This window comes from Bos taurus, chromosome 17, assembly GCF_002263795.3.
Source record: "Bos taurus isolate L1 Dominette 01449 registration number 42190680 breed Hereford chromosome 17, ARS-UCD2.0, whole genome shotgun sequence".
In the NCBI taxonomy this organism is placed as follows: domain Eukaryota; kingdom Metazoa; phylum Chordata; class Mammalia; order Artiodactyla; family Bovidae; genus Bos; species Bos taurus.
Genome location: NC_037344.1, coordinates 12435827 through 12454149, shown reverse-complemented (window position 1 = coordinate 12454149; position 18323 = coordinate 12435827). Strand labels below are relative to the sequence as shown.

Here is an 18323-nt window from a genome sequence, read left to right as displayed (position 1 = left end):
TAAATTTATAGAAACATACTAGATGCTAATACTGCTCATAACACTCATCATAACACTAATTTCATGTTCAGGGCTTATCACTTAGCAACTTTTTTCTAATTGCTGGACTTTTAGAAGAAATAAATGTAATAAATGAGAACATAAAAGATAAAATTAAATTTTAAATACATAAATTATGTATTTTTGTGCTTTATATATTGAGTCTGTACTTTAAGATTTTGCTTGATAAAAATGGATTTGTTTAAAAACAAACACACAAAATGAAAATCATTGCTGTTTTTCAATCCATCATTTTACAATAAAAAAATACAGTCTCAGAGAATGATACGACCTTTTTAAAGTCATACAGCTCATTCATGATAGAATCAGAGCTCAACTCTCCAGATTACAAATCAGGGCTGTTGGAGTGACCCAAGTTCCCTTGTAACCATACGTAAGAACGTATGATCTGTTTGGGTATCTGGGATTTTTTTTTCTTTTGACTACTTGATGCACTTGGTGTGAGAAGAAAATAAATTGCCTGCTGAAGTCATAAGGAAAGCCAAGATTTCATTAAATCATAGCTAGTAACAGTGAAGCATATTATATTCAAATAGAAGGTTTCAAACATTAGCTAAATATTTTCAGATCTTGTTCTTTCATAAGGTAAACCACTTAATTGGTCTTAAGTCGTTATATATTTAGTGTTTAGCAATGTCTTAACCATCTTATATTTCTCATTATATTTCATTACATTTTTTATCCACATCTGAGCTAATCCTAAGTCATACTTCAGGATCTATGTCCCCAGACCAGGGCCACGCAAGTCCCTGTGAAGCTACTGCGATTATAGACATAGTAACAAAGGGAAACAAAAGTGTCTCTGGAGCAAGGTCAAGGGTAATAGCAATAAGCAATGCCACAGACCTTTAAAATAAATAAATACGGCTCTTCTCTGTGAACCAAACTATTCCAAGCCACACACAATGAGCAAGCGTGGCTACCTGCAGTCATCACTTAACAGAGCGGATCTCTCCCTTGTCAAAAGCAGGAAGAGCCAGTCCTGAAAAACCAACCAGGCCTCAAGCCAGGAGTAAATGGGAAAGAAAACTGCATTGTGAATTCATGCTATTAACATATCCAAAAAAAAATAAGTTGTACAAACAGTGGTGAAGTGACTTGTATGTAGGAACAGCTTGAGGTGACTTGAGACCAGAAAAAAAGAAAAACTAATGACTGGATAATAGATTTCCAACACTTTCCAGGGAAGTCGGTGCCCACCTGCCCCAAATGACATCTCCTCTTGACGGTCCCACCTGTCATTTTAAATGACCATACTGACACTCTGGTTCTGTAATGGTTTTTTTTGTCTTCATGGAACACCCACCCAGAGTCTGAAGAACTCCACCAAATGAAGATTGTGATTCCTCTCCTGGAAAACCCACCTGTTTTGTCATGTGACTCCACAGCTCCTGCCATTAAGAGGTGGAGATTCTCCTGCCCTTTGAATCTGGGCTGCAGTTGTGGTTGGCTTTGGTCACTGGAAGGTGGTGGAAGTGATGCTGGGCTGGTTCTGAGTCCAGCCCCCTGAGACCGGAAGCACTGCTGCTCTCTCCTTTGGAACCCAGTCCAGCTGCCACATGGGCAAGCTCGGGCAAACCCACTGAAGGATGGAAGACCCTGGGGAACAGAAAGAGGCCATCCTGGCTGGAGCCATCTGAGACCAGCCATGCCATGGCAACCTGGCAAGGTCCTGCAACCAATGAGTCAGGCCAGGAGAGACCAGAAGAAGCACCCTGGTCAAAGACGCCCAAACTCATGAGCTAAGTGAATGGCTATTGTGTTGAGCTGCTAAACTGCAGACAGGCTGTTACTTAACTTTATACAAGACTCTGGTTCCTAGACTTGGCCCTACCAGCCGAGTTCCTGGTCAACACCAAGGTGCTCCCACTGTTGGAGGCTCCCTTTTGCTTTCTTTCCATGGATCATCTTTTCCATCCAGCCTCTTGACAGCACTATAGAGTTGGTTGTGAATTTGCAAATCTTTTTTAAAGTGAAGTAGCATCAGTTCAGTTCAGTTCACTTCAGTCACTCAGTCGTGTCTTGCGACCCCATGAATCCCAGCACACCAGGTCTCCCTGTCCATCACCAACTCCCAGAATTCACTCAGATTCATATCCATTGAGTCAGTGATGCCATCCAGCCATCTCATCCTCTGTCGTCTCCTTCTCCTCCTGCCCCCAATCCCTCCCAGCATCAGAGTCTTTTCCAATGAGTCAACTCTTCCCATGAGGTGGCCAAAGTATTGGAGTTTCAGCTTCAGCATCATTTCTTCCAAAGAAATCCCAGGGCTGATCTCCTTCAGAATGGACTGGTTGGATCTCCTTGCAGTCCAAGGGACTCTCAAGAGTCTTCTCCAATACTATAGTTCAAAAGCATCAATTCTTCGGCGCTCAGCCTTCTTCACAGTCCAACTCTCACATCCATACATGACCACTGGAAAAACCATAGCCTTGACTAGACGGACCTTTGTTGGCAAAGTAATGTCTCTGCTTTTCAATATGCTATCTGCTGCTGCTGCTAAGTCGCTTCAGTCATGTCCGACTCTGTGCGACCCCATAGACAGCAGCCCAGCAGGCTCCCCTGTCCCTGGGATTCTCCAGGCAAGAATACTGGAGTGGGTTGCCATTTCCTTCTCCAATGCATGAAGGTGAAAAGTGAAAGTGAAGTCACTCAGTCCTGTCCGACTCTGAGCAACCCCATGGACTGCAGCCTACCGGGCTCCTCCGTCCATGGGATTTTCCAGGCAAGAGTACTGGAGTGGGGTGCCATCGCCTTCTCCGAATACGCTATCTAGGTTGGTCATAACTTTTCTTCTAAGGAGTAGGCGTCTTTTAATTTCATGGCTGCAGTCACCATTTACAGTGATTTGGGAGCCCCAAAAAAATAAAGTCTGACACTGTTTCCACTGTTTCCCCATCTATTTCCCATGAAGTGATGGGACCAGATGCCATGATCTTCGTTTTATGAATGCTGAGTTTTAAGCCAACTTTTTCACTCTCCTCTTTCACCTTCATCAAGAGGCTTTTTAAGTTCCTCTTTACTTTCTGCCATAAGGGTGGTATTATCTGCATATCTGAGGTTATTGATACTTCTTCCCGGCAATCTTGATTCCAGCTTGTGCTTCTTCCAGCCCAGCATTTCTCATGATGTACTCTGCATATAAGTTAAATAAGCAGGGTGACAATATACAGCCTTGACGTACTCCTTTTCCTATTTGGAACCAGTCTGTTGTTCCATGTCCAATTCTAACTGTTGCTTCCTGACCTGCATACAAATTTCTCAAAAGGCAGGTCAGGTGGCCTGTATGCCCATCTCTTTCAGAATTTTCCACAGTTTATTGTGATCCACACAGTCAAAGGCTTTGGCATAGTCAATAAAGCAGAAATAGATGTTTTTCTGGAACTCTCTTGCTTTTTTGATGATCCAGCGGATGTTGGCAATTTGATCTCTGGTTCCTCTGCCTTTTCTAAAACCAGCTTGAACATCTGGAAGTTCGTGGTTCATGTACTGCTGAAGCCTGGCTTGGAGAATTTTGAGCATTACTTTACTAGCGTGTGAAATTAGTGCAATTGTGCGGTAGTTTGAGCATTCTTTGGCATTGCCTTTCTTTGGGATTGGAATGAAAACTGACCTTTTCCAGACCTGTGGCCACTGCTGAGTTTTCCAAATTTGCTGGCATATTGAGCGCAGCACTTTCACAGCATCATCTTTCAGGATTTGAAATAGCTCAACTGGAATTCCATCACCTCCATTAGCTTTGTTCGTAGTGATGCTGCTTAAGGCCCACTTGACTTCAGATTCCAGGATGTCTGGCTCTAGGTCAGTGATCACACCATCATGATTATCTGGGTCGTGAAGATCTTTTTTGTACACAACCTCTGAAAACATGACTTCCAGAATAGATATAACTCATGAAATATCTTTCTTATCATCTACCACAGAATGCTCTGTGGATGATACTGTACAAAGATAAAGACATTAAAAAGGAAATATTATCTCTTCCTGAACACTGCCCACCCCCCACCACCCCGCCCAGCAATCTGAAACAGAGTTTCAGAGTCGAAGAGGCAAGACTAAGACACAGTCAATAATACAAGTATCAACCTGGGTCTTAAGACTCGGAGGAGGCGACAGCACAATGAGCAGAATTGGGGCAGGGACGGTAGGGGCAGGTATTACAGCAAGGAGGCTCAATATTGCTAGAGATTGTCTACAAAGATACAGAACCACTGGGGGTCAGAGGTGCATTAAACTAGTTTTCTTCTTTTTTCTTTTTTTTGTGAGGATCTCTGTTCCTCAACCAGGGATCAAACCTGTGCCCCCTGCAGTGGAAGCTCAGATTCCTAACTGCTGGACCACCAGGGAATTTCCTAGTTATTTTAGTTTTAATAATATTATTCTTTCTAGAACCTCCCCCCTCCCTTTTATCTAACAGGAGAAGGATACATGGAACTCCATGGTTCAAATGACCAGACTCATGGAACATGAGTGAAGGCAGGTAAATGGAAATGATGGGATGTGTCTATGAGCTGGTGAAGACTCAGCATTTTTCTTAAGAGTAGAGGGGATACAGTTGCTCAGTAGAAAGGAGCCAGGCTTGGGCACAACCTGACGTCAGAAGTATTGGAAGGGTCCATTAACGCCTTGGCAGCCTGGAAGGGGGATGCTCCTGGGGTGGCGAGAGGCATCAGGGAGGGAGCTGGAGGGGCAAGCTGATTACGTGTGAGGGTGACGACCCCCGGGGAGGCTGCCCTCCAAGGGACGGGTGTGGGTGTATTTTGAAGACGCAAAAAATTTAACCAGATTAGTGGCTGAATTAGCATGCATTAAAAAGGATGCCATGGTTTGAAGCCAAGGAAAATAAACAGTAAAGCAGACGGAGGTCAAAAGACACTTCGCTCAACTGAGAAAAAAAAAATTAGGTAATAGCTCATTAAGTGCTCAGGAGCCAAGCTTTGCCGTTAGGCAGTTTGCTCTATCCCTTGCTCCTGAAACTTTCTAAGCCTCAGCTTCCTCGTCTATAAAATAGGTTTAACATAAATTGGGCTATTGGGAGGGTTAACTGAGAAATTACATCGAGTTGTTGGCACAGTGCCTGGCTTACTGCAAACCCATCTGATCAGTAATAAGGCTCAGGATGATAATAGTAGAAGCAGCAACAGGAGTAACAACAGTAGTGAGTAGAAGAAAACGTGACTTCTGAAGGAAGGCAGAAAATGACCTGGATTCAGTTTTGCAGAAATACAGACTTTGATCAACTTTCCCAAGTCTATCAAGATACCAAATTACTCTGTGGACAATTCTAAGATGAGGTAAACCTTATCCAGCACAGTGAGGAAAGAAACGTCTGGATTCCAGTGGCAGCGCCTCTATGCTGCTGACTTGCCGTCTTGATTTCCCCAAGTACATGCTTGTTACAAGATAACTGTATTTGAAGGTATACTGCAACTGGCCTTACCATCACTGCTCTATTTGCACTAAACAATGCGTGAGAAGCCTAAAAGCCTTAGCACAATTTCTGACGTATGAGATTCTGAGAACGGCTCCCTTGCTGGGGCCTCTGACTCTACAACAAGGACAGAGGACAGAGCCAACTTCCAGTTTTACCACTTCTTAGTGATTTGGCAGAGGGGATGCTGGAGCCTGACTGCCTGGATTGGAACCCCAGTCGCAGCTCTCATTAGCTGTGTAAACATGACCCAGTGTCTTAGCCCGTTTCTCAGTTTTCATCTGTACAATGGGAACACTAATAGTGCCTTCCTCTAGGGTTGTTAGAAGTTCAAGTGGGTTCAGCGGCTTGGAGCAGGCGCTGTGCTAACTAACTAGCATCACTGACTCAATGGACAGGAGTTTGAGCAAACTCCAGAAGACAGCGGAGGACGGAAGAGCCTGGTGGGGTCGCAAAGAGTCGGATGTGACTTAGCAACTGAACAGCAACAATAACAAGGCACTAAGCAACTGACTCTTCAGGAAAAACCTTAAACAATTAATCAGTGTCACAAATCCTCCATCCCTGGAAGCCTGAGCACGTGAGTGTGTGACTCCAGGCCCCATTTTCTTGTAACAACCACCTGTTCCCTTCTGTGACTCAGATCAGCCCTTGTCTCGTGGAGTTGCAAGTCACTGAAAAACAGGAAAGAGCCACACACTCTCTCTCACATGAATCACCCAGTTCGGTAAAATCCAGGATTTCAACACGGAGGGAGGCCCCTTAAAGTGGCTTCTGACACGAGGAGTTTTAGTCACATGATCAGTTGAGTGCTCATCGTGAGAAAAGCCAGGCAGGGTTAAGAAAGGCCACACTGAAGATGCAAAGGAAGGCTGCCCAAAACAAACCTTTCTGGAAGGCATACTTAGGCATAGGGAGAGCTCCGGCTAACGGCAGTGAAACCTGAGGTCATGAATGGCAGAAAACTGACTTTTCTTTGGAAGAAAGATGCTAAGATGTTTGACAGCCAATCAGAGTCAGCAGGTAATAAGGATGCCTCGTTTACCAGGCATCTCCTGGCTCCCGCCTTCTTCGGCAGCACAAACAAAGGTATCACTGGATAAGGAGCTGCCCTTTACAGACAAACCGTAGTGTAACTACAGATGCATAAAATTCTGGGAAATAGATGGAGGTGGCACAGCAAAGGCCCACGGGAACCCACAAGATACAACACAAACATTCACCAGCTCCCCGTTGTTGATTCAAGAAAACCTTGGCCATTTTACCGCTGAGCTCCTAACACATTTGAAACAATTCAGCTTGGACTCATTTGCAAGTCATTGCTTTCTGAAATCCACCTCTCATGGTTAAGATGTTTTCAGCCTCAATTTTATGAAATTAATAGAATGCGGGAGACAGAACATTTCTTTGGCCAGTTTCCAAACTAAAAATAGTTGAAATGACTTGTATCTTTTTATTTTCAAAAAACCCAGTACAAGAAGATTAAAAAGATATTCCCAGCCAACAACTGAGGTGCCAAGTTTCTGTCAACTGCTTGGTTCTAATTTGGAGAGTTAGATTTACATGTGATATCTTGAAAAGTGTGGTTTTTCAGAAAGAGAAGTGATGTAAGGCCACAGCAGGCAACTTTTAATCAGGCGTCTAATGACGATCCTCCCAGTTCCTAGATGTTACAGATGAGTCTCAAGATTTTCTAATTCTAGCAGAACATCCAGATGCTTGTTTTAATTCTCCTGTCATGTGGCCCCACAAGGGGAAAAATGGGGCTCAATCACCATGACTCAGCCAGGCCTCCAGTTCAGGTCAACCTTGACCCAACCCACAGCACCAGGCCCTTTTCATGGTCTGGGACAGAGAGTGAGCGAAGAGAGCTGTACTGAAAAGAACTACAACTGTACTGGAAACAAACCAACAAGCCAGGTAGCAAGCGCAGCTGCCACATCAGTGGTCCCTAGGCCTTGCTGCATTTTTAGAATCATCTGAGGATTTTAAAGAAAACACCGATGTTTAGGTCCTGTCCGAGACCAACTAAATCATAATTTCTGGCAGTGGGGCTGGACCCCGGCGTGTAAGAAACAAAAGCTTCCCAGGTGAGTCTAATGTCAGTCAAGGTGAGCACTGCTGCTAGACTAAGGAGAGATGGCACAGCAACTGTAGGGATTTAACCTCCTCTCCCTTGCAAAGCCCCAGTCATGCGGCTACTGAAGCCCTCGCCCTGACATGAGACAGTCTGCCTCTGTCTTCTGGATTCCCAGAGAGATCTGGGCAAACATGCAGGCTGCAGCCCCCGAAGGCTTGTCTCCTAGACTGAAACGCAGAGCAGAGTTTTCATAAGTATCTTTGCCATCATCCCAGAAAGCCATCAGCAAGGGCTGCCCCATCTTCTCCTCTGAGGCAGTTACAGTGCTGAGCTCCTTGGTCCTAGCAAACATTAATCGCGAAGGACTAAGGAATGTTAAGTGTGGGCTCAGGCGGGAGAAGACTGGATGGTTTGGGGAAGGGGTTTGATTTCACAATCACAGACGCTGGGAAACCTCAAAATGGGGATCGGGATGGGTGGCCTTCGAGTCCCCTTAAAACAGCATCCCCCCAGTGATTTTTAATACTGCTGTACATGTTTAGTTGCACAGCGAGTCTGTGGTTCCATGGACTGTAGCCTGCCAGGCTCCTTTGTCCATGGAATTCTCTAGGCAAGAATACAGAAGTGGGTTGTCACTTCCTACTCCAAGGGGATCTTCCCAAACCAGGGATCAAACCCACTCTCTTGCATCACCTGCACTGGCAGGCATATTCTTTACCCCTAGCGACACCTCGGAAGCCCTTTAATCCTCCTGGGTTCCCTTAAAGTCATTTGTGTGTTGAAGGAGCAAAAAAGACTCCCCTTAATCACCAAGCAAGAAAGAATCAAGTGTTTTCCATCTCGCTTTTGAAAACAAGAAGATACGGACACGCTTGAATTTGTCACTGTGCTCCGGTTCTGCAGTGACGTGGCTGGCAGAGGCTCCCAGCCCCGGTGTCCACAAACAGCTGCACCCTAGGGTCCCAGCAGGTGCACGCACAGAGCCTGGCTCAAAAATTCAAGACGAGAACAATAGCACCGTTATGAGGCTGGGGGACAAGGCCCGATGCTAACCCGACATCTGATAAGGGAAAGAGCCAGAAGCTCAGCCACAGCTCCCTGGGGTCTGGCCCTTTGGTCCTGGGATCACAGCCACGGACACAGCCAGGTGGAGTACCCCGGCGAGAACCGCTATCAATTATAGGACTCTGATCAACCAGAGAGCAAGTGGAAGAAAAAAATAATAATCGTCCCCTCTCCCCCGAAAATGTATTCCTTTCCTTTTCACGTCTCTTCTCCTCCCGTGGGCTGCGCTGCACTGTCACCAAGTTTACATTTACATCCAAATATGCACACACACAAAAAAATTACCGATGCATCTCACTCCCCGGCGACTTTGTAACAGGTTGCTAGGTAACAGTGCACACAAGTCAGGTTTCAGGACCTCTAGTAAGCCACCATAAAATAGCTGCACGGGCCTTTTGCATAAACAGCGTGCATTTGTTATCTGTTTTCTTATGCCCGTTGATCAGTCGGTAAATACTGCGACTGCCAAACCCGTAAACAAGTCCCCGTTAATAGCCGACTGAGAAAACAGATCACAGGAGAAGGCCTGGGTGCATGGTTTTCCACCCCAACCTCCCGGCTGGCTTTTCCTCTTGTGTTTCTCCTGTTTGCAAGCCTGGCTTTCAGCAGTCACAGGTCTTACCTTACACTCCCTGAGATTGCGTCCCTAGCTAATTACGGATTGATGTGGGGCACTCATAGCTAAGCCCACCAGAAGTCGTGTATTAGCAAGCCTTCCTCCACCCTCTCTCACCTTCCTCAAGATTTAAAAACTTTCTGGAGTCCTGGAGTAAAGAAGGCACCTTCTTCCTACGAGCTACTCACCCCTCCGGTTTCCCCCTTGTCTGCTAATTAAGGAAATGTCCCATTTAGCCATCCTAGGTGAATACGCCCACCACTGCATTCCTTCTCTCGAGGAAGCACTAGAAGAGCCCACAGAAGGAGCCCCTTTTGCTCTGACATTGGTGGGACATACTATCAAGAAAGAACCAGTGCTCTCCCAGAAGTGAAAACTGAAGGCTCTGCAGCAAAACGAAACCCAGAAGCCTACACTTTCCCCACATCTCCAAAGACGTTTATATATAAGATGCAGAGTCTTCAGGAGCACATGTTCCCTAGGCTGGGACGGGAGAGGAGAACGCAGGGGCAGGTCGCTGTTCGTTGCCGCGGTCCAGGCACCTGACTTCCTGACACTTGGCCATCGGTGTAGGGTGTGCTCACCCGTCGCGTGGGGTGGGGCGCCTCCCTGCGACACTCCATCTCTGTTCTTTCCGCGAAGCCTCACTTCCATCCCCTGCCCTTCCCTATTTCTTCCAACCAGCCCTGAGCACTCCTGAGGGGCACAGACCTGGGGTGATGGGAACATTCCAGAAGACCTGACTGACGCGTCACTGAGCAAAGGGATTTCAGAGTGAAGCAGAACCTCTAATTCACCTGGCGGTGACATTTAGTGAAATTTGACTCACAGTCCATTTAAAGGAAGGTGGTGACCAATTATTCTCCATTTAAAAGGGTATTGTCAATCTCCAAAGAGCTGAAATGGCATTTGGAAATCATCGTGGGGCCTGCCGTCTTCACTGAGAGACAGAACCAATTCTCTGCCGACCTTTCCCCACCCTCTACATCTCTTTTAAAATTTAAAATCATTCTTTAAAAAATATAATGAGGAGCTGCACAGGCCCACAACATGTTTTCTCATCACAAAAAAAGTCAGGAAAAACAGGGCTCCTTTGGCATCATGACACTCCCTATTCAATTCCACAACTTAAAGAAATGGGGAGGGGAAACACTAAACGAAACATCATGTATAATTTGATGGTGAAAGTGGTATCAATTAGTAATACATTTTTATGACATACTACAACTTCTTTCTAAAAAGCATTGAGGCAGCTACAAAAGAATATTAACAATTTTTTAAAATTCCACTTTACATGAGGTTTCTAGTGTAGTTATGTTCATAGAGACAGAAAGTAGAATAATGATTACCAGGGCAGAGCGGAGGGAAGAATTCTTGGTTAATGGGTACGAGGCTTCAGTTTGGGGGGATGAAAAAGTTCTCAAGACAGATGGTAGTGATGGTTACACAAAAATGTAAGTGTACTTAATGCTAAGGCACTGTATACCTGAAAATGGTTAAAATGGCAAATTTCATGTATTTTTTTTGACCACAATGAAAAACTTTCCATTAGAAAAAACAAAACCTAAAGCTAATTTTACCATCTGCTCAAATTTTAAAACTCTAAAATTTTTCTAATAGTACTCTGTGCGTATGTCCTTTAGAATCTTTTACATCAAGGCAGTCGAGAACTTGAGTATACGCAAAGCAAGATGTCCCGTACAAGCCCTTTTAAAGAGCCCAGTGGAGAGACAAAGTTAAATACGGCTTAAGGTCAATGGAGAGACAAGTTAAACAGGGCTCAAGGTCACACAAAGAACTGTCACCAACCTGGCTTCCCATGCGACCTGTCCCCCACAGCAAGGACCCACAACAGGGGAAAACTAGAAAGAAATCAACAATCTCTGTTGTTTTGAGACCCAAACCATAGCCATGCCTTCTTCCACAGGACTGTTAAAAAAAAGTCTCAAGGAGAAAATGTGTCAGGGTGCAGACAATCGTCATTTAGAGGAACCTTGACATCACCTAGTCCTACCAGCTCACTGTACAGCTACGAATACTGGTAGATAGAAAACAAGAGAGAGAGAGGGGACACCCCTCTTCAAGTACCTGACAGCTTCATGAGAAAATCAGACGCCATCTTAACAGAGATGTCCTGGCTGAACAACGCGGACGCACTGTTGGCCGCGAACTCGGAGGGCTCTCTCAGCTTTGTGTGGTTGGCTGGCCTGTCGGTAGCATTCAGAGGAAAGGAGGTTGGCAGGCCGTTATCTTCCTTGGGCTCCTCCTTCACCAGCAAAGGTGAGACGCCAGCCCCACCCTGGCTAGTCCTCTCTGGAGTGCTGGACTTCATCATGGTCCCCACTAGCTCTGTCCCTCCTCCTTCCCTTTGCTGCCCCAGGCAGGCACTGTCACTGAGGTGGGGAGGCCCCTTGGCCTCGGGGTCTGGGGTCTCCTCCTTCACCTTGGCTTCTGTCCTCAGGAAGTGCTGATGGCAACGCATGTGCAGCTTCAGGCTGAAGTGGCGGGAGGAAGTGAAAGGGCAGAGCTGGCACTGAAAGGTCTCTCCCCGGTCCTGGTGCTGATGAACCTGACGGAGAAGCAACAACAGTGAGCTGGCTGCTGCGTGCCGACCGAGAACGCCCTGCTCTACCTCCACCCTTTGCATTTTTGCATCGCTTAGCTGCTCGGTCACGTCTGACTCTTTGCGACCCTGTGGACCGTAGCCCGCCAGGCTCCTCTGTCCGTGGGATTCTCCAGACAAGGATACTGGAACGGGGCTGCCATTCCCTTCCTGGCCCAGGGAACCATATCACCAGAGGAGCGCTTCATTGTGTGCCTCAGGTCATGAGGGTCATCCCTAAACACAGAGCGGGTCCACACAGGTTAAGAGCCTGTTAGTAGATCCACATTCAAGTCAACCGGGGACGCTGTCTGCCCACGGAGGCTGTCTAGGGTAGAATCCTCTTCATGTTCTAGTCATCTCATCTCCGCTGATGTCTTCAAAGAAAACTTTATAAACCCAGCACAACTGGAACTTACGTAATTACTAGTTGGGGGGTCAAAAGAGGTACCCTGTCAAGTAATTCCTCTCACAATATAATATGCTGCATGGACCCAATTATTACCACCCAGAGAAGTAGTTATGCTTTGCAAACATAATTTCCACTTCCAAAAATGCTTCTCTAGGTAATTAAGACTGTGGAAAATAATGCCTCCAGGGCATTCCCGTTTCATAGAGAAATTGAGACCCTGGAGCACGTGGCCGGAGCAAAAGGACATATAAACAAAGCAGACGGGGAGGGACTTCCCTGGTGGTCAAGGGGTTAAGAATCCGCACTCCCACTGCAGGGGCATGTGTTTGATTTCTGGTCAGGGAACTAAGATCCCGTATGCTGTGCAATGTGGACAAAAATAATAAATAAAAACAACTCTCTAAGCTTCTAAGACACCCTTCCATACTGTATTCCTCAAGCTATCTATAGGCAGCTTCTAAAAAAAAAAAAAAGAAGGAGCAGAGGAGGAAGAAAACCAGAGGCTGATGCCCACCAAACAGTCTCAGCAAGATGAAACCAGAGGTGCCAAATATGGTTCTTTCTAGCAGGCTCTAGATAGGCACGTCTACAATGAAAGAATGCAGACTTGGAAACCCAGTTCCAGCCTTGCCTGCACAATACCTGTGAAAATGGGAAGAAACTTTTTTCTTTCCTTCCTGTCATGATCAAATTTAGGGCTTGAAAAAGTGAGGAAATCATTGCATTGGCCTGAGCCAGGCTTGGAGCTGGCAGGTGCTAGTAAGCTTGTAACTTCCCCATTCATCTCTGCCAATGTACTTGAGCACTGACCTGCTCCACCCTGCTATTTCAGGACTGGCCCTCCCTCGAGCAGGAACTGCCAATGGTGTAGATTTGGGCCAAAAGATTTGGGGAGCTGTGTGATTTTTGGAAAAACGAGGGAATGGAATTCAAACCCCGAGTCTAGGCAGGATTTGAACCTAGGTCGAATGAAGGTTAAAGGTTCCTTAATCCACTGGGCCACCTGGCCCCTCTGCGTGGGCTTCCTTTCTAAGAGAGCAAGTTTTACTACAGCTGTTTATGCATTCTGAGTGCAATCCAAAAGCATTATTCACCAGCCAAAACATACTTTTAAATAATGTTCAGTGACCAACAAAAGCAGAGAAATTAAAAGTTAATGGTGAGATCCCGTCGCTACAGCACCCCACTGTGGCTTTTTGAAAAAAACAACAGAAGAGACTCTGGGTCCCCCAAAGCATGAATTTCTCCAAAGAAATAACCAGATACACTTAAATTCAATTGCGGCAAAGCCTTGCTCATTAAAAGGCTTTCCGCCTGCCAGGTGGGGAGAGGCTGGAGGGTGGCACACACCCCTTGTTGCTGGCTGAGGACTGTCTCAGCTCTTTCACAACAAAAGGATTTCACTCTGGAGAGGATGGGTTCACTTGCTTTCTCCCTCATACAATCGGGAACATTCCCCACCCTCTCTTCGACCCGGCTCACGCGGGAGCTGGCACCTTGTGGGGCCTCCGGTCACAACCCCAGGGAGCCCTGACAGGTGCCACCCATGGCTCGCCCTGGAGCCAGGTGGTAAAGGTCACTAGGCAGAAAGCTTCCGCCATCCCCGGAAGCAGAGTGGTGGGATAGATCCCGTTTCAGAAATGTCCTGACATCTACTGCCCCGGCAGAGGACAGGCGCTAATCCAAGAACGAAGCTCCGGAAGCAGCTTCTGGAAAAGAAGAAGGATGGGGTCCAGGTTCTAAAATCCAACACGGAGCCCTGGACTCAAAAGAGTCTGTGCCCAAGCCCCGTGCATGTCTCCTTTTCTATCCAAGCCTGGCTTGGCTATATTTAGTTGCGGGAAAACGAGTGAGTGTGGAAAAGAAAAACAGTGGATGTGGTGCTGACGGTCACACTTAGCGTTATATTTGGGCTAGACCTGCCGAGAGGGGCACGAGTTCGCATTTGGCCTCGGAGGGAAGGCTCGCCCCTGCTCTCCCGACAATAAAAGCCCCTTCTGGGATCATCTGTACTCTCTTTAGCCTGACATTGCCTTCGAAATCGCTCTCGGTCGGCTACGGTCAAGAAACACTTGACTAAAGCGTGTCATTCTTTCCAGGTCACGTAAAGATGGGCTGCCTGCTGGCCGCCCTACACAGAGAGCGCATGTCACCGCCGCAAGAAGTTTAAAGACTGCTGCATCACGGTGTCCATCTCCTCTGCAGCAGTCGGACAGTTTGGGGAAAAACATCTCCATCACTCGCCCTGCTCAGGGGACCAGGCAGGCCGGGAGGGGGCGAGCCCAGCAGTCACCGCCTTGCCTGGCACACCTGAGACTGGAAAACGTCGGCGCCCCGACCCCTGCCCGCGTCGGGCCGCTTCTTCACCCGTGTTCCTGTTCTCCGCCCTCCTCACCTTATCTTATGAATTCCGTATTGAATTCCTGTATGCTCACTCATCCAGGAAAGTTGTAAAAGACTTAATGGAAACCTAAGATAACCCCGAGGAAGCTGGAGGCATTTACAAGCTCCTTCCGAAGCAAGCCATAAAAATATTTGCATGATATATTAAGGAGAAAAGGCAGCCTTTCAGAAAATGTACAGTGCCTAGAACCCAATAAGTACTACAGTTGAACAAATCCCTTAGAATCCCATTGTTCCTTAAGTAAATCTTTATAATAAATACAGAAGGCTACAGATTAGCATGGTAATAATGGCTATTTCTACGTGATGGGATTAAGGGCCAATTTCAGATTCTTTTCATCAGTTTTTCTAAATTCTCTTTGTGTCACAAAGAGAGAAAAGCAATAAAATTTAGAGTCATTCTTTTATGCCGTGTCATCGATTTATTTCCAAATGTAAATGTGAATATATATTCAGATGGCTTTTGGATAGTAATTACTATAGTAGCCACATTTACTGAGGGCTCCTCCATGCTGGGCATCATATTAAGTGCTTTATATCCATTATTTCATTTAACCCTTAAAACAACTCCATGAGATATATCATACAATTACTATCTCCAAGAGCAGAAACAGAGGCTTGGAGAGGTTAAATGATTTACCCAAAGCTCCACAGCTACTCAGAGTCTAACTAAGGCTTTTTTGTTTTTGTTTTCCTGACCATGGGGTTTGAGATATTAACCTTTAGGCCATACTGCCCCTGCTTCTGAGGCAGGATTCATTCTAGGAAATCTGTTCCTACCATACATAGCCTCTGGGGAACAGAGCAGAGAATATCTATTCCTAAGGAAACCACCATGATATTTCTCTGTAGACCATGGTTTCAAAATCTAGCAAAATTAAAGTCTATCTCATCAAAATTAAATCATGAATTCTTTGATGAAAGCAAAAAACATGAGCCCAAAGTGAGGTGGAGAACAGAAAAGAAAGTGTACACCATCTGAGGAAATTAAACTTGCATGAGCCCTTCTTACACGTCTCTCCTCAAAAGCTCAACAGGTTAGGACACCATGAGTTTGAATAAAGTAGTCACTTCACACAACTGCTTCATTGTACTGGTTATTGATTTGTTCTGAAAGCGTTCTAGGACCCCACGACCTGCAGAGCCCTGGCTGCTCTCATCTGTGATGCTGTCGTGGCCGACCGTCTGTATCACCAAGGCACCCCTCTCATCTCCCTGCAGTTTCAGGGTCGCTAGTTCCTGCTATTGAAAACCCAGCTTTTTTTTTTCCCCCATGGGTTTATAAATAGGTTGTTTTAAGTGACCCTGAGCTGAAACCAGGCTTACAAGGTGTCAGGCCTGATGCAAGTTTCCTGCTCACTGAAGCTTTAAATTTGCCAGGCCTGATTTCTAAACCTGAGTGTAAGGGCACAGTAACGGAAGCAAATTTTAGTTTTAAAGGCACTTCTTTGAAAGTCTCCTTCTCCACTTACGCCGGTGTAAAATACAAGATTTTACTTTGAGAAGAGGTGACAGAGGATGAAGAGGTTTCAAGTACAAAACCTGAGTCGGCTCAGTAGAATTCTACCAACCAGAACCCCTGGTTAAATGGATTCTGATGATGAAGGGCATGTTATACTCCCCAGGGACAAAGACAAAGGGTAGAAAACAAGTTATATTATGGTTGGTTTTTTTTTTTTAACTTTCCAAGTTATTTCCTAATGTCAGTAGAGGCTCTGTCTAATCACACTCCTTTTATATCTACAGTCTAAACAATGATTCCTGATCTATTCAGAAGTATGAAACTGCAAGAATTTGAGAAAAGCAACTATCTCATCATGTTACACTTTACATTACACATTACACTTTCTATGGCAGGATAGTAGACACTTTACAAATAATGTTAACAGCCAGACTACTGCAAATATCAGTAAAAATGATGGTTATCAAAAAGCTACCACTGCACATTTCTGTGTGGAATACTTCGCCATTATTTCCTTAAATATTAATGATATCCCTTCCAGATGGACATAACTATTCCCATTTAACAGCTGAGAAAATTGAGTCCAAAGACGCATTTGCTCACAGCCACTTAGCTAGTAAGTTGCGCAATAAGGTTTAAAGGCAGGCTTGTCAAAATCAAAAGCCCATGCTCTTCTGATCTCTTGCTTCTCAGATACTGGATCTCTTTGCATTTCAGACAAAATTAGCATTAATAGAGTCTGCTAAAAAGACTGCTAGCTGCCTAAGTTTTCCCCCAGCTCACTTGAGAGTGGCAGGCAGTCTAGACCATTCCCTCTATGTCGGTACAGGCGTAAGCCCCCCAGCTGTCCCTAATAGACACTGAAAAAAATATCTTCCAGTGTTTGCTAAGTGTGACCCCGGGAATTATGACACCTCAAGGGGACCCAGTTTTGTCAGGAATGGCCCCCAAGCCTGCCACAGCGTGGAAGTTAAAGCCCAGATGACTTTCAACTTCCTCACACTTCCTGTACGACGTGTGTGGTTGTGCCTCTGGGTTTGAAGCAACAGAAGAGGGCGCTCCCTCCCGGAAGAGGGGCAGGTCCAACAGCTCTTCCTGAACCCTTATTCCTCCCAAGTTTTGCTCCGAGTGCCTCCAAAAGTGTCACCTTGCAAGGCCAGGTTAGGCTGCCGATCCCCAGTAGGAAGGGATGGTTCTACACGACGTATATTATCTGGCTGCTGAAGCTGCTCTCTGCCTTTAAGTTCTGGGCTGTCCAGTGGACATGAGGACACTTATAACGAGATCCTTTCCAACATGGATCCTTTTATCCGCATCGCACTCTACTTTACGACCCCGAGCTCAGACCCCGGCTGGTGCGAGGGCCCTGGCTGTGCCTGCCTCGTCTTCGGGCCCGTCCGCGGGGGGCTTACCTTCATGTGGGATTTGAGATTGTCCTTGCGAGCACATCGGAACGGACAGAGCGGACACTGATGACTTTTTAAACCTGTGTGAATCACCATGTGCCGCTTCCAGTAACTCTTCCGTTTTATAACCAGACCGCATATGGGACACTGGAAAGGCTTTCCGCTTTCCTCTTCTGAGGCTTGGGAGAAGGAGAAAGACAGGAAAATTAAGGAAAACAAAAAGGCACACTGCATCCAGCACTAATTCACATGCACTGCTCTATAAAGAAAACTAACACGGAACTGGGGGGTTGCGGAGGGTTTTTTGCTTGTCCTTCCGTTTTGTTGTTTTTTGTTTGGGCTTTTTTTTTTTTTTTTGGTTTTGAGTTTTGGAGGTCTTTTTTGGTTTTTCCATTTTCATTTGTTAGTTGTTTTTCTCATTCCAAGACTTTATCTATGAGGAAGCTTTCTTCCTGCTTTCCTGCAGGTAGAAAGCTATGTTCATCTCATGACTTCCACCTGGGTTCCATTTTTTCAAAATCTGCTCATCCTGCCTTGGGAAAGTCCTGCTTTCAGAGGCCACCCCACCGCACTTCAGAAGGCATCCCACACCTCAGCCCAGAGAAACCCGAAGCCAGGGCTTTGCTTTCCTGAAGGCAAGTGCCAGACTCGAGTTCATATTGGAATTACTGAACTTGGAAAATGGCAAGAAATAAAGACAAGTCAAAGGGACTGAGAATAACACCACGCTGGAAACCAAAGAGCCATCGTAAACCTCGCACACCAAACCCTAATGGAGACAAACTT

General features: G+C 45.9%; 1 protein-coding gene across 7 annotated transcripts in view; it reads right to left on the bottom strand.

Moving 5' to 3' along the window:
* Positions 1–18323, bottom strand: part of ZNF827 (zinc finger protein 827) — a 193467-nt gene that overhangs the window by 126947 nt on the left and 48197 nt on the right. For all 7 annotated transcript variants that reach the window (XM_015475366.3, XM_059876244.1, XM_059876239.1 and 4 more), the window contains exons 3-4: positions 17544–17716; positions 11341–11821 (exon numbers count right to left, since the gene is read on the bottom strand). In XM_015475366.3, the coding sequence (XP_015330852.2) occupies positions 11341–11821; positions 17544–17716 (654 nt within the window). The remainder of the gene's footprint in view (positions 1–11340; positions 11822–17543; positions 17717–18323) is intronic.